Below are 15156 nucleotides of genomic sequence, written 5' to 3' on the forward strand. Positions count from 1 at the left end.
AAATGTGTACTATTCATCACAAAATTTATCAGAATTTTTCATTGTGTGGCTTAGAATATGTAGTTTGTATTGAGATTTTGCACCACTGTAGTATACATCATTGGCTATCTCAAAAAATTTGTTTCAAATTTTCTCCAAACTTTACAATACGAATTCTAAGTGTTTACAGATAAAGGGCTCAGCCTCCGTTTTAATTTTCCCTGTTCTATTTTGTTAATGCCAGACACCTCAATAAACTATGTCATGGGATATAAAAGAAGTGTACTATCAGCTGGTCCCTTACTTTTCTGTACAACTCCCCAGCGGTATTACTGCCTTCGTGCCATAATAAGTTGTTATTGCAACCAATAATCATACATTGATTCTAATAACATCATATATTACAGGGCAGAGGGACTACCTACCAGTGATGCCAGGCATTGCCTGCATCAATCGCAACCGAGCTTGCTGCGCGCCAGAGATTTTAAGTATAATAACATCTAGAACACAAAATATGACGCCCAAGGAAGCACCTCTGTCGTGACACAAATATATTAGTGGGAATTTTGAACGTCCAGGTACAAGGAAAGTCCACAATCAATTATGAGTCCACACAGAAATCATACATCGGCAGACTTGTCACAGTAATTTAGTGTAACAGAAGTTTTGTCATTTTGCTTCTGGATTAGAGACCTGCTTGTTCTGCCTAATAGACCTTGGGACAAAGGTAAGGCCACGAGAACGACGATGACCAAACGTTATGCTCGAAGGCGTGGAATCAGCAGTGCTCAGCTTTGATACAGCTGAGGTAAGCTCGTCAATCTTTTGCTCAACCTCCATCTTATTCTCCTCAGCCTCCTTCTGAAGTTCATGTTCTTTTGGCTCCTTATGATTGTGCTGTTTTGGTCGATGTTTCCATTTCATCTGCCTTGGGTTATTTCCATCGACATCCATCAAAGAATCCCTTGCCTCTTCTCCCTTCTGAACAGTTTGCCTCCGGTGATACTTCTGACGATGCCGCTGGGAAGGTTGTGCCCTTTTAAAGAATTCAAATGACTTGGGAAATTGATGCTTATCAACAAGATGCTGCTGCCTACTTTTGTAGTTCTTCAACTTCACCCCGCAACCCTCCACCAAACATTCATACTATTTCAGACAAAAAGGATTTGTGTTAGTCTTACTAGTGATATGCTTATCAAAATTAGCTGAATAGAAAACTCCGTTAGTTGAATAGTACAGTAACTATGTGAATGTTGACTGATGGCACAACAGATAATTGTAAATAATTTTATGATGATCATAAACACAGGAAACTACTGGAATATTGAAGTTATGTAAAAAACAAAAAGACTAATTTGAGTAATATGCATTTTAATAAATGGATTGCTTACTTTTGCAGTAAAAAAATCATTTAAGTGCTGAGGGATAGATGTTATTACCATCAGAAAACCACGAGCAACTTTTGCTTGAAAAAAGGAATCATGTGCCTCAGAAATATGAATACTCAGCAACCTTGAAGTTGGATACACTCTTGAACATACAGAGCATGAGGCAGTATGCCGAGTGCTGTAGTGGTCTTCAAAATCCTCCAAGCAATCTAGATGAACACCACAACCAGCAATTGGACAACACACAGTGCTGCAATAGTTTTAGACATGCGGCTGAATCAATGTTAAATTGGAATAAGACCAAACTAATTGATGTAATTCATAACACGCAGAGGGAAAACAGAACTGCAGAATGGTGTGTATTAGCACTTAGCAGTTGTCAAAACAAAACACTCATCATATTGGCTCATAGGTGCATATGAACCTATTATTAAAAATGCATAAAAAACAAACAAAAAATGTCAATCCGAAATAAAATTTCGCTTTGTACATCCAGACATTCTATGTCCCTACACAAGTTTTCAGTAAAGAGAACATTTTATGTGGCCTGTATAAAAAATACAAAACAATGTTAAGTGAATAGTCATGATAGAGCATTAAAATTTGTCTTTTTTACATGTGGCACAAAAATTGTTCTTTTTTCCCGAAAACTTGTGTACAAACATAGAATGTCAAGATGTGCATGCCCAATTTTATTTCAGAATTTTTTGACATTTTAAAATGTGTTTTCACACAACGAGTTCATATGCACCAGTGAGCCGAATTGGATTTTCCACTCATCTATTGCTATAAAGTAATAAAACTCCACAGAGCAAACCAATGTAGAAGAGTTCAGTTTGTAGAAGGCAAATTTTCATTTGCACAAACAAATAGTTATTGCATGCAGAAATTTAATGTAACTGATAATGTGATGATGCAAATACATAGAACCCTCATGCCTAGCAAAATTGTGGATTTTACATATATGTGCAAGGAATCAAATTCTAATCCTAGGGTAAAGGGGAATCACTATCCGACCCCCCAGTCCCCACCTATACACACACCATGGGATTCCTAAGATAATAATAAATCCATAGCTTCGAATTCACCAATGACCATGAAAGTAATCATGCAATCCCACCTTTCTTTGAAACAAGGCAACTTTGGTTGTGCGGAATGGTAGGAAACAAAAATAATTACTGAACGCATAGCAAACAAAAATAAGTACTTAATGCAGTAGCAATATTCTCCCCTGGTTATAGCTGACATGTGGTACAAAGGTGACATGTGAAAATGGCATAGAAACATCAACACATATAAAACTTAAGAAAAAATGATACAAAGTATAATCTAATATCAATCGCCAGTGGCCAACAAAATGATATGCAAACAACATTAACAACCTCACAGTCGCCACATCCATCCTCTCAAGTTGATACCGGTCATCATCCGAGAGATCCAGGGCAACCTACAAGCACAGGACGAGACACTTCAGTATGAGAGGGCTGCACAACATGTAGTCAACAAGGTAAATAAACCAATTCCAATTGAAGTAGATCCACAAAGCTTCAGTACATATACAAGCTACTCTAGCTGTATCGAAGTGTCGTCTGTCCACGGTCAAAAACACCCAACTTCTGCAAAATTAACCTGCAAAACTCGCCATTCTGGAGATCACTAAATTCAGAGGTAGCATAAGCAACTTGACATTCTAGCAACCACAGGAAAGAAGGCGACATGGTTCATTCTTTCAAGGATTAGGCACCAATATTTGACTAAAATCTACTAGCAATACTCCCTCCGTTCCTAAAAGTACTTTATTTCGTTAAGACAAATCTTTGAGCAACAATTGCTTAATGAATACAAGGTTATGGACATGAAATTTGTGTCATTGGATTTGTTTTTTAAAACTTGTTATGATAGCGATTTTGTATCGCATAAGTCACATATTTAGAAAGCAATTTTTTAGCAAGATCGTGTGCAAGTGGAATTCTCTAAAATCTAGAAGATCTTCCGGTTACACGCTCGTGGACCTCGATCTGGTGCATGTGTGTGTGGGGGGGGAGGGGGTACCTACGTGCTTGGCGAGTAGCTCGCGCTCCATGTCGCCGGCGGAGAAGAAGGGGTCGTCGGGGGACAACCGCCGCCGCGACGCCTGCCAGAAACCTAGCCACGGCACCGCTTTGGGAACCTCAGCCTCGGCCTCTCCGCTCTCCCCCGGCGCGCACATCTCGATGGCCTCAGTTGGATTCTGATGCATCCTCCCTTCTAGAACCGCCGATTAGTAAGCTTAGTTCGTCAGAGCCGTGCGCCGCCGCGCCGACCGTCGTCCCTCGGAGGGAGATAGAAGTGGGGAATGGCGAACTCGGAAGGATGGTCGGATTCCGCGACGCCGATGCTGCCTGCCTGCGCATGTGGAGGGAGCTAACGGATTGGGCCGTAATGCACTACAGGGTGAAAACTCCTTTCGGCTCATGGGCTGACACCCACTTGACCCCAACCTAAATTTTGAGAACATTTCTAGCTGACTGGGCGTGCTGGGAGGCTACAAACTCCCCAACCTCCAAAATTCTGACTTCACTCGTCGCAGCAAAAAAATATAGGTGTGTCCTGAGATTTTTCTGAAGTCTCAGTCATCTCAGAAGCAGTTGATTCAAAGAAAAGTGCAACTCAGTCCAGTTGCATATTTCTAGTTTGCACTTTTTTAACAAAAAAATGCAACTCAAGCATTTTTTGTAAGTGACTTAGACTTAGAATTGCACTTTTTTAACAAAAAAATGCAACTCAAGCATTTTTTGTAAGTGACTTAGACTTAAGAAAATCCGAGTTGACTGAAACATAGTAAAACCAAAAAAAAAATCTCTGATTTTATTTTATTAAAGCAAAAGAACGGTTCACCTAGAAAAAAAACCAATCGGACACGGACCTCGTCGGATACTTGCCGGAGACCAATTTATACCAAAGTAGCAAAATTGCTGACCATTTGTAGCAAAAATTTTACACTATTGTAGCATGGTAAACTACTCCTCGCTGGCACACCGTCGGCAGCATCCCAGCTTCGGCTGGCAGCACTGTCACTTGCTTCTTGCAGCACCGGCGCTAATCGCTTGCACCATCGCTGCTGATCGTTTGCATCACCGCAGCTAAAGGATTGCAACACTACAACTGATGTTTACAACACCGCCCCTGACAGTTTGAAGCACTGCTCGACACTATTGGAAGTATTTGTCGTTGCCATTGATCAATGCCAACAGAGTGCCGAGAAATAATCGAAGAAAAGAAACATCTATTGTCTAGAGAGGCTTACATCGGAGACCCAGCAGCATCTCTCAACATCAATAAGGCGATAGGAGATCGAAAAAAATGTCAAGTGACCAGAAATCACGGGTAAAAATAATTCAAAAACAAAAACATCTATTATTCATACAGGTTGACATCATGGATCCGTCAATCCCTCAAAGTTACCAAGGCGATATGGATCAAAAAAAAGAAGTCAAGTATTCAGAAATCATGGGTAAAACGTTTATTTTTTACAAAGCCTAACATCATGGACCCATCTCCCAGCAGCGTCCTCAACGTCAACAAGGTGGCAGTGGATCGAAAGAATAAATCGAGTAGACATAAACCACGGGTAAAAATTGCAAGAAAGGAAACATTTATTGTGGAGAGAGGCTGACTTCGGAAACTCACCAACCAACAGCATAAACGGTTAGATCGGGGAACGTCAACCATGTCGAAACGGAGGGCACAACCGAAACAAAAATAGCGCAAGAGACGCTACCATCGGGGCCCCACAGTCCGCAAGGTGCCAATTTGCGTTGACTTGGTCGGCACACCCGAGAAATCCTTATCCACCATGTACCATGCCCGACGTTTATGCCCAATCTGTGGCGTTGGATGGCCTCAAAAACGAGAATTTTTTTGTGTGATCTACCACGGAAAGAGAAAAAATTGTTGGGATGGGTCATTGATAACCCACAAGTATAGGGGATCGCAACAGTCATCGAGGGAAGTAAAACCCAATTTATTGATTCGACCCAAGGGGAGACAAAGAATACTTGAAAGCCTTAACAGCGGAGTTGTCAATTCAGCTGCACCTGGAACAGTACTTGCTCGCAAGAGTTTATCGATAGTAACAATTTATAGCGATAGCAGCGATCGAAATAATAAGCAGCAGTAGTAACAAAGACAACGAGTAGTGATTATAGTAAACAAGCAGGATTAAAATATCGTAGGCACAGGGATGGATGACGGGCGTTGCATGGATGAGAGAAACTCATGTAACAATCAAGGTAGGGCATTTGATAATAATAAAACGGTATCCAAGTACTAATCAATCCATAGGCATGTGTTCCATATTTAGTCGTACGTGCTCGCAATGAGAAACTTGCACAACATCTTTTGTCCTACCAGCCAGTGGCAGCCGGGCCTCTAGGGAATCTACTTGAAATTAAGGTACTCCTTTTAATAGAGCATCACAGCAAAGCATTAACACTCCGTGAACACATGTGATCCTCATATCACCGTCTTCCCCTCCGGTTGTCCCAATTCTTGTCACTTTGGGGCCTCGGGTTCCGGACAACAATATGTGTATACAACTTGCAGGTAAGATCATAAAATAATGCATATCATCATGAAACAATAACATGTTCAGATCTGAGATCATGGCACTCGGGCCCTAGTGACAAGCATTGAGCATAACAAGTTGCAACAATATCATAAAAGTATCAATTACGGACACTAGGCACTATGCCCTAACAATCTTATCAATCTTATGCTATTACATGACCAATCTCATCAAATCCCTACCATCCCCTTCAGCCTACAGCGGGGGAATTACTCACACATGGACGATGGAAACATGGCTGGTCGATGGAGAGGCGTCGGTGGTGATGATGGCGATGATCTCCTCCAATTCCCCGTCCCGGCGGAGTGCCAGAACGGAGTTTCTGGTCTCGAGACGGAGTTTCGCGACGGTGGCGGCGTACTGGATGGTTTCTGGCGACTTTGACTTCCCTTCTCGCGTTTTTAGATCGAAACCCTTAAGTAGTCCAGAGGGGGGCGTCAGAGGCTGGCCGAGGGGGCCACACGCTAGGGCGGCGCCCCCCCTCCAGGCCGCACCGGCCTAGTGTCTGGGGGCCCTGGGCCTCCCCCAGGCCTGCCCTTCTGGCTTCGTGATTCTTCTGGAAAAATAAGCTCTTCGACATAAATTCCGAGAATTTTCCTGAAAGTTGAATTTCTGCACAAAAACGAGACACCAGAGCAATTCTGCTGAAAACAGCGTTAGTCCGTGTTAGTTGTATCCAAAATACACAAATTAGAGGCAAAACAATAGCAAAAGTGTTCGGGAAAGTAGATACGTTTTGGACGTATCAACTCCCCCAAGCTTAGCTTATTGCTTGTCCTCAAGCAATTCAGTTAACAACTGAGTGCGATAAAAGAACTTTCACGAACACATTTGTTCATATGATGTAAATATTCTCATGATATGACAAGTACTTAAGCAATTCATAATAAGATACATGCAAATAAAATCATCTAACAGCTATGTCAATCATGGAAAAAGTACCAACAAATTAACAATAAGCATCATGAATCATGTCTATCAGCAGGATTGCAATGTTCATAAAAGGATATGATAAAGTGGTATCTCGCTTGCCCGTATTTGTACAGCAAAACATAAATGCTCGGTCACCTTTGAAGTTCATGGAGAGATTGGAAGTAGAGATTATCAAAGATAAAAGCATCAAAGTTATACCACAGTTAATCACATTTTGGGACAAGCATATTATACTAAGAATGAAAGTTGTGCTCTCAAGAAAGTGCTCAAAGAAAGGATGGAGACTCAATGTAAAAGTAAAAGATTGACCCTTCGCAGAGGGAAGCAGGGATTAACATGTGCTAGAGCTTTTCATTTGTAAAACAGGAGTAAAATTATTTTGAGAGGTGTTTGTTGTTGTCAACGAATGATAGTGGGTACTCTAACTACCTCGTCAACCAAACTTTCAAGAGCAGCTCCCATGAAGGATGTTATCTCTACCAGCAAGGTAAATCATCCCTCTTCTCTTTTGTTTACACACGTACTTTAGTTTTATTATGGATGACACTCCCCCCAACCTTTGCTTACACAAGCCATGGCTAACCGAATCCTCGCGTGCCTTCCAACAATCTCATACCATGGAGGAGTGTCTATTTGCAATTTAAGTTGCTTACTGATAAATCAGGGCAAAACATGTGAAGAGAATTATTAATGAAAGTTGATTAATTGGGGCTGGGAACCCCGTGGCCAGCTCTTTTAGCAAAATTATTGGATAAGCGGATGTGCCACTAGTCCATTATGAAAGTCTGTCAGAAGTAAATGACAAGATTGAAAGATAAACACCACATATTTCCTCATGAGCTATAAAACATCAACACAAATTGAGAAGCATTTTGAAGGTTTAAAGGTAGCACATGAGAATTTACTTGGAATGGTTTGAAATGCCATGCATAGGTATTTATGGTGGACACTCTGAATAACTTGGTTTTCGGGGTTTGGAAGCACGAGCAGCGTTCCCGCTCGACACAAGTGAAGGCTAGCAATAGACTAGGAAGCGACAATCAAGAGAGCAAGTGATCGTCATAATCATGCTTGCGACAAAATAAATTAACGGAGGCATAAAAGTGATACAAGAACTCTGAGGTAAAGTAAATCATCGAGGCTTAATTGACTTTTGTTCAGTCATATGCATGCGTGAGCATGTGCCAAGTTGATTCAAGTGAATTATTCAGAGGAGGATAACACAATGTCATACCTATCTATGAATAAAGCAATGCAAGCAAATATTTATGACATGTGATACGTCTCCAACGTACCTATAATTTCTGATGTTCCATGTTTGTTTTATGACAATACTTACATGTTTTGCTTGCACTTTATAATGTTTTTATGCGTTTTCCGGAACTAACCTATTAACGAGATGCCGAAGAGCCAGTTGCTATTTTCTGTTGTTTTTGGTTCCAGAAAGGCTGTTCGGGCAATATTCTCGGAATTCGACGAAGCGAAGACCCAACATCTTATTTTTCCCGGAACCTTCCAGAAAGTCAAAGGGGGACCAGAGGGGTGCCCTGGGGGCCCCACACGTGTGGGCTGCGCGGGCTCCACCCTGGCCGCGTCGGCCTAGTGTGAGGAGCCCCGTGGCCCCTCCGACTCCGCCTCTTCGCCTATTTAAGCCGTCCCGACCTAAAAACGCGACACCAATAGACGAAACTCCAGAAAGACTCCAGGGGCGCCGCCACCATCGCGAAACTCCACTTCGGGGACAGAAGTCTCTCGTTCCGCACCCTCGCCGGATGGGGAAGTGCCCCCGGAAGCCATCTCCATCGACGCCACCGCCTCCATCATGCTCCGTGAGTAGTTCCCCCATGGACTACGGGTTCTAGCTGTATGCACATGTCTATGTCCGGAACCAAAGGCCCCAAAGTGAAAGAAATTTGGACAACTGGAGGGAAAGGCTTAGATATGAGGATCGCATGTTTTCACGGAGTGTTAATACTTTGCTCCGGTGCTCTATTAAAAGGAGTGCCTTAATTTCCAGTAGATTCCCTAGAGGCCCGGCTGCCACCGGCTGGTAGGACAAAAGATGTTGTACAAGTTTCTCATTGCGAGCATGTATGACTATATATGGAAAACATGCCTACATGATTAATGATCTTGATGTTCTGTCTTAATGCTATTTCAATCCTATCAATTGCCCAACTGTAATTTGTTCACCCAACACTTGTTATTGGAGAGTTACCACTAGTGTAGATAGCTGGGAACCCCAGTCCATCTTTCATCATCATATACTCGTTCTACATGTCATTGGAAGTAGTATCAACTATTTTCTGGTGCCATTGCTCTCATACTACTCGTTATCGCTCGTGTTACTTTTACTATTGCTCCCATATTACTATCTGCTTTCACATCACCCCCGTTACTAGTGCTTTTCCAGTGCAACTGAGTTGACGACTCGCTTGTTAAGGCTTATAAGTATTCTTTACCTCCCCTTGTGTCGAATCAATAAATTTGGGTTTTACTTCCCTCGAAGACCGTTGCGATCCCCTATACTTGTGGGTTATCAAGACTATTTTCTCGGCGCCGTTGCCGGGGAGGCATAGCTCTACTCATAAGTTCACCTGGGGAGTACACTCTACCTCTCTCTCTATTTTATTTTATTTTGTTTTTCTTAGTTTACTTTTGTCTAGTTTACTTGTGCTTAGTTTATTTCTGTCTAGTTTCTTTTTGTCTTGTTTTATTTTCCTCATATACCCAAAAATCCATAAAAATTTGAAAACCCAAAAAATTAAAAACTGTTGCTATGGGAGAACCTACAACCTATTTGGAGCTTATTGAATTATATAATAATTATAGAGAATCAAGAACGGGAAAAGTTATGAGTGATGTGATAGAAAAACTGAATACAATTGCTAAAATCTTGCTTAAACGCCATGATATAAACTGTTGCTCTAAACAGGATACTAAACATCTTAAATTTCATTGTGGCTTTAGTGAGGAAGTTTTAATTAAGAACTATAATTGGAATAACTATATTCATTTTGGGTTCGAAGAAGTAGAACAATTTATTTTGTTTATGGGAGCTTCTGAGATTGAATCCTTCATTGCTAGAAATTATGAAACTTGTGTTGTTTGTAAGGACCTTAAAGATTATGTCTCTTCTATCCTTAATTTTTCCATAGAAAGCTACAGTGATAATCCTTATATCATTGATTATAAAGAGAGACTCATTAATGCACAAGAATGCACTCACAATTTGCAGGAACCAGTGGAAGAAGAAATTGATGAACCTGAAAGCTCATTGGATGAAAAAGAGGAGGAAATTGATGAACCTCGAAAGCTCATTGGATGAAAAAGAAGAGGAGAGTGATGAACAAAAGGAGGAAGAATGGATTAGCTACCCATGCCAACCTTCTAATGAGAGTAACTCTTTATCTCTTACACTATTTGATTGTCCTCCATGCTTACCAAAGGAGGATGAATGTTATGTTCCTGTGGATTCTCTTGAAATATTCCCTATGAGTAAAACTTGTGAGAATAATTATGCTCCTGTTATCTATGATAATCCATGCTATTTTGATAAATCTTATGATAATGCTTTGTTTGTGCCTGATGTCGATATGCATGGTACTAAAGAGTTTTGCTTGGCAAATGTTTATGATAAATCTCTAGATGATGGTCCTATGCTACTTGATAATATTAATTGTACTACTAATGAAAATGGGATTGGAAAGTTCTTGACTTTATCTATGAGTCCCATATCTTTTGAGATTGATCAATCATCTTGCTATATTATTGATAAAAGTGAGTTTGAAAGTTTTAGTCCTATTATTTCCGAGCTCGATAAAAATTATGTGTTTGTGAATCATGAAAAGCATGTTGTATATGATAGCTATATTGTTGAGTTTGTTCATGAAGCTACTGAAAATTATTATGAGAGAGGAAAATATGGTTGTAGAAATTTGCATGGTACTAAAACACCTCTCTATATGCTTAAAATTTTGAAGTTACTCTTGTTTTATCTTCTTATGCTTGTCACTTTGTTCTTCATGAATTTATTTGTGTACAAGATTCCTATGCATAGGAAGTGGGTTAGACTTAAATGTGTTTTGAATTTGCTTCTTGATGCTCTCTTTTGCTTCAACTCTTATTTCTTGCGAGTGCATCATTAAAATCGTCGAGCCCATCTTAATGGCTATAAAGAAAGAACTTCTTGGGAGATAACCCATGTGTTTATTTTGCTACTATTTTGTTGTGTTTTGGAAGTTGTTACTACTGTATCAACCTCTCCTTATCTTTATTTTATTGCAATGTTGTGCCAAGTGAAGTCTCTAATAGAAGGGTGATGCTAGATTTGGATTTCTCGCGTAAACAGATTTCTTGCTGTCACGAATCTGGGTATGATTCTCTGTAGGTAACTTAGAAAAATCTGCCAATTTACGTGAATGATCCTCAGATATGTACGCAACTTTCATTAGTTTTGAGTTTTCTGATTTGAGACCCGGAAGTACCTCTTAAAAATTCGTGTTTACTGGCTGTTCTGTTTTGACAGATTCTGTCTCTATTTTTTGCATTGTCTCTTGTGGACTTTAAGTGAGTCTTTCTAGACGTGGAGAGCTGTAGCTAATGTTTTATTTAGTTCTTGCAATGTGTCACTACAGGTCCAACGTGGATTAAAGTTTTTTTTTGAGTACTAACCCCTCTAATGAAGTTTATGAGAAGTTTGGTGTGAAGGAAGTTTTCAAGGGTCAAGAGAGGAGGATGATATATGATCAAGAAGAGTGAAAAGTCTAAGCTTGGGGATGCCCCGTGGTTCATCCCTGCATATTTCAAGAAGACTCAAGCGTCTAAGCTTGGGGATGCCCAAGGCATCCCCTTCTTCATCAACTTATCAGGTTCTTCTATTGAAACTATATTTTTATTCGGTCACATCTTATGTTCTTCACTTGGAGCGTATGTGTGCATTTATTTTTGTTTTTGTTTGAATAAGATTGGATCCTAGCAATCCTTGTGTGGGAGAGATACACGCTCCGCTTTTTCATATGAACACTTGTGTTCTTCGTTTTACTTTTAATGTTCAATGACAAAAGTTGGAAGCTATTGCATTTATTGCTATTTGGTTGGAAACAGTAAAATGCCTCATATTGTCTTGGATAATTTGATACTTGGCAATTGTTTTGAGCTCTCAAGTAGATCATGATTAAGCTCTTGCATCATGTAGTTTAAACCTATTAGTGGAGAAATACCGTAGAACTTGTTGAAATTGGTTTGCATGATTGGTCTCTCTAAGGTCTAGATATTTTCTCGGTAATTGTGTTTGAGCAACAAGGAAGACAATGTAGAGTTTTATAATGCTTGCAATATGTTCTTATGTAAGTTTTGTCTGTATCGGTTCATACTTGTGTTTTCTTCAAACAACCTTACTAGCCAAAGCCTTGTACCGAGAGGGAATGCTTCTCGTGCATCCAAAACCTTGAGCCAAAACCTATGCCATTTGTGTCCACCATATCTACCTACTATGTGGTATTTTCTCGCCATTCCAAGTAAATACTTCATGTGCTACCTTTAAACAATTCAAAACTTTATTACTCCTTATTTGTGTCAATGTTTTATAGCTCATGAGGAAGTATGTGGTGTTTTATCTTTCAATCTTGTTGGGCAGCTTTCACCAATGGACTAGTGGCTTCATCCGCTTATCCAATAATTTTGCAAAAAGAGCCGGCGCGGGGTTCCCACTCCCAATTAATCAACCTTCATTAATAATTCTCTTCACATGTTTTTCTCTCGATTCATCGATAAGCAACTTAATTTTGCAAATAGACACTCCTTCATGGTATGTGAATGTTGGAAGGCACCCGAGGATTCGGTTAGCCATGGCTTGTGTAAGCAAAAGGTTGGGAGGAGTGTCAACCATAAATAAAACTAAAATACATGTGTAAAAAAAGAGAAGAGGGATGATCTACCTTGCTGGTAGAGATAACGTCCTTCATGGGAGCCGCTCTTTGAAAGTATGCTTGGCAAGAGGGTTAGAGTGCCCACTACCATTCGTTGACAACAACAAATACCTCTCAAAACTTTACTTTTATGCTCTCTATATGATTTCAAAACTTAAAAAGCTCTAGCACATGATTTAATCCCTGCTTCCCTCTGCGAAGGGTCTTTCTTTTACTTTATGTTGAGTCAGTTTACCTACTTCCTTCCATCTTAGAAGCAAACACTTGTGTCAACTGTGCATTGATTCTTACATACTTGCTTATTTGCATTCATCATATTACTTTGTGTTGACAATTATCCATGAGATATACATGTTGAAAGTTGAAAGCAATTGCTGAAACTTAAATCTTCCTCTGTGTTGCTTCAATACCTTTACTTTGAATTTATTGCTTTATGAGTTAACTCTTATGCAAGACTTTTGATGCTTGTCTTGAAAGTACTATTCATGAAAAGTTTTGCTATATGTTATCTATTTGTTAGCAAGTATAGATCATTGCCTTGAGTCACCGAATTCATCTCATATGCTTTATAATAGTATGATCAAGGTTATGTAAGTAGCATGTCACTATAGAAATTACTCTTTTTTTTCGTTTACCTACTCGAGGGCGAGCAGGAACTAAGCTTGGGGATGCTGATACGTCTCCAACGTACCTATAATTTCTGATGTTCCATGCTTGTTTTATGACAATACTAACATGTTTTGCTTGCACTTTATAATGTTTTTATGCGTTTTCCGGAACTAACCTATTAACGAGATGCCGAAGGGCCAGTTGTCGTTTTCTCGTTGTTTTTGGTTCCAGAAAGGCTGTTCGGGCAATATTCTCGAATTCGACGAAGCAAAGACCCAACATCTTATTTTTCCCGAACCTTCCGGAAAGTCAAAGGGGGACCAGAGGGGTGCCCTGGGGGCCCCACACGTGTGGGCCGCGCGGGCTCCGCCCTGGCCGCGCCGGCCTAGTGTGAGGAGCCCCCGTGGCCCCTCCGACTCCGCCTCTTCGCCTATTTAAGCTGTCCCGACCTAAAAACGCGACACCAATAGACGAAACTCCAGAAAGACTCTAGGGGCGCCGCCACCATCGCGAAACTCCAATTCGGGGGGACAGAAGTCTCTGTTCCGGCACCCTGCCGGGACGGGGAAGTGCCCCCGGAAGCCATCTCCATCGACGCCACCGCCTCCATCATGCTCCGTGAGTAGTTCCCCCATGGACTATGGGTTCTAGCTGTAGCTAGTTGGTATTCTCTCCCCCATGTACTTCAATACAATGATCTCATGAGCTGCCTTACATGATTGAGATTCATCTCGATGTAATCGGTGTTGTGTTTGTCGGGATCCGATGGATTGTTACATTATGATTGTCTATCTACAAAGTTTATGAAGTTATTGTTGCTGCAATCTTGTTATGCTTAATGCTTGTCACTAGGGCCCGAGTGGCATGATCTTAGATTTAAGCTCTGTACTTATTGCTTAGATTGTATCTACAAGTTGTATGCACATGTCTATGTCCGGAACCAAAGGCCCCAAAGTGACAGAAATTGGGACAACTGGAGGGAAAGGCTTAGATATGAGGATCACATGTTTTCACGGAGTGTTAATGCTTTGCTCTGGTGCTCTATTAAAAGGAGTGCCTTAATTTCTAGTAGATTCCCTAGAGGCCCGGCTGCCACCGGCTGGTAGGACAAAAGATGTTGTACAAATTTCTCATTGCGAGCATGTATGACTATATATGGAAAACATGCCTACATGATTAATGATCTTGATGTTCTGTCTTAATGCTATTTCAATCCTATCAATTGCCCAACTGTAATTTGTTCACCCAACACTTGTTATTGGAGAGTTACCACTAGTGTAGATAGCTCGGGAACCCGGTCGATCTTTCATCATCATATACTCGTTCTACATGTCATTGGAAGTAGTATCAACTATTTTCTGGTGCCATTGCTCTTATACTACTGTTACTGCTGCTGTGTTACTTTTACTATTGCTCCCATATTACTGTTGCTTTCACATCACCCCTGTTACTAGTGCTTCTCCAGGTGCAGCTGAATTGACGACTCAGTTGTTAAGGCTTATAAGTATTCTTTACCTCCCCTTGTGTCGAATCAATGAATTTGGGTTTTACTTTCCTGGAAGACTGTTGCGATCCCCTATACTTGTGGGTTATCACATGCTACTCATATTAATAAATTGGAGCTAATCATGAGAGATCATGAACTACTAGACTTTCTTAAATGACATATACCTCACATGAACCAACTAAGCATGCTCACATGGATGAGTAT

General features: G+C 40.6%; 1 protein-coding gene across 1 annotated transcript; it reads right to left on the reverse strand.

The window, feature by feature from the left end:
- Nucleotides 1–515: 515 nt before the first annotated feature.
- On the reverse strand, nucleotides 516–3621 carry LOC124686744 (zinc finger protein 511-like). Its single transcript, XM_047220644.1, has 4 exons — nucleotides 3424–3621; nucleotides 2750–2814; nucleotides 1419–1617; nucleotides 516–1125 (listed from the first exon to the last, which is right to left on the reverse strand). The coding sequence occupies exons 1-4, from the start codon at nucleotides 3604–3606 to the stop codon at nucleotides 649–651; spliced, it is 924 nt and encodes a 307-aa protein (XP_047076600.1). The 5' UTR covers nucleotides 3607–3621; the 3' UTR covers nucleotides 516–648.
- Between the last annotated feature and the right edge of the window lie 11535 nt (nucleotides 3622–15156).

This window comes from Lolium rigidum, chromosome 2, assembly GCF_022539505.1.
Source record: "Lolium rigidum isolate FL_2022 chromosome 2, APGP_CSIRO_Lrig_0.1, whole genome shotgun sequence".
Taxonomy (NCBI): domain Eukaryota; kingdom Viridiplantae; phylum Streptophyta; class Magnoliopsida; order Poales; family Poaceae; genus Lolium; species Lolium rigidum.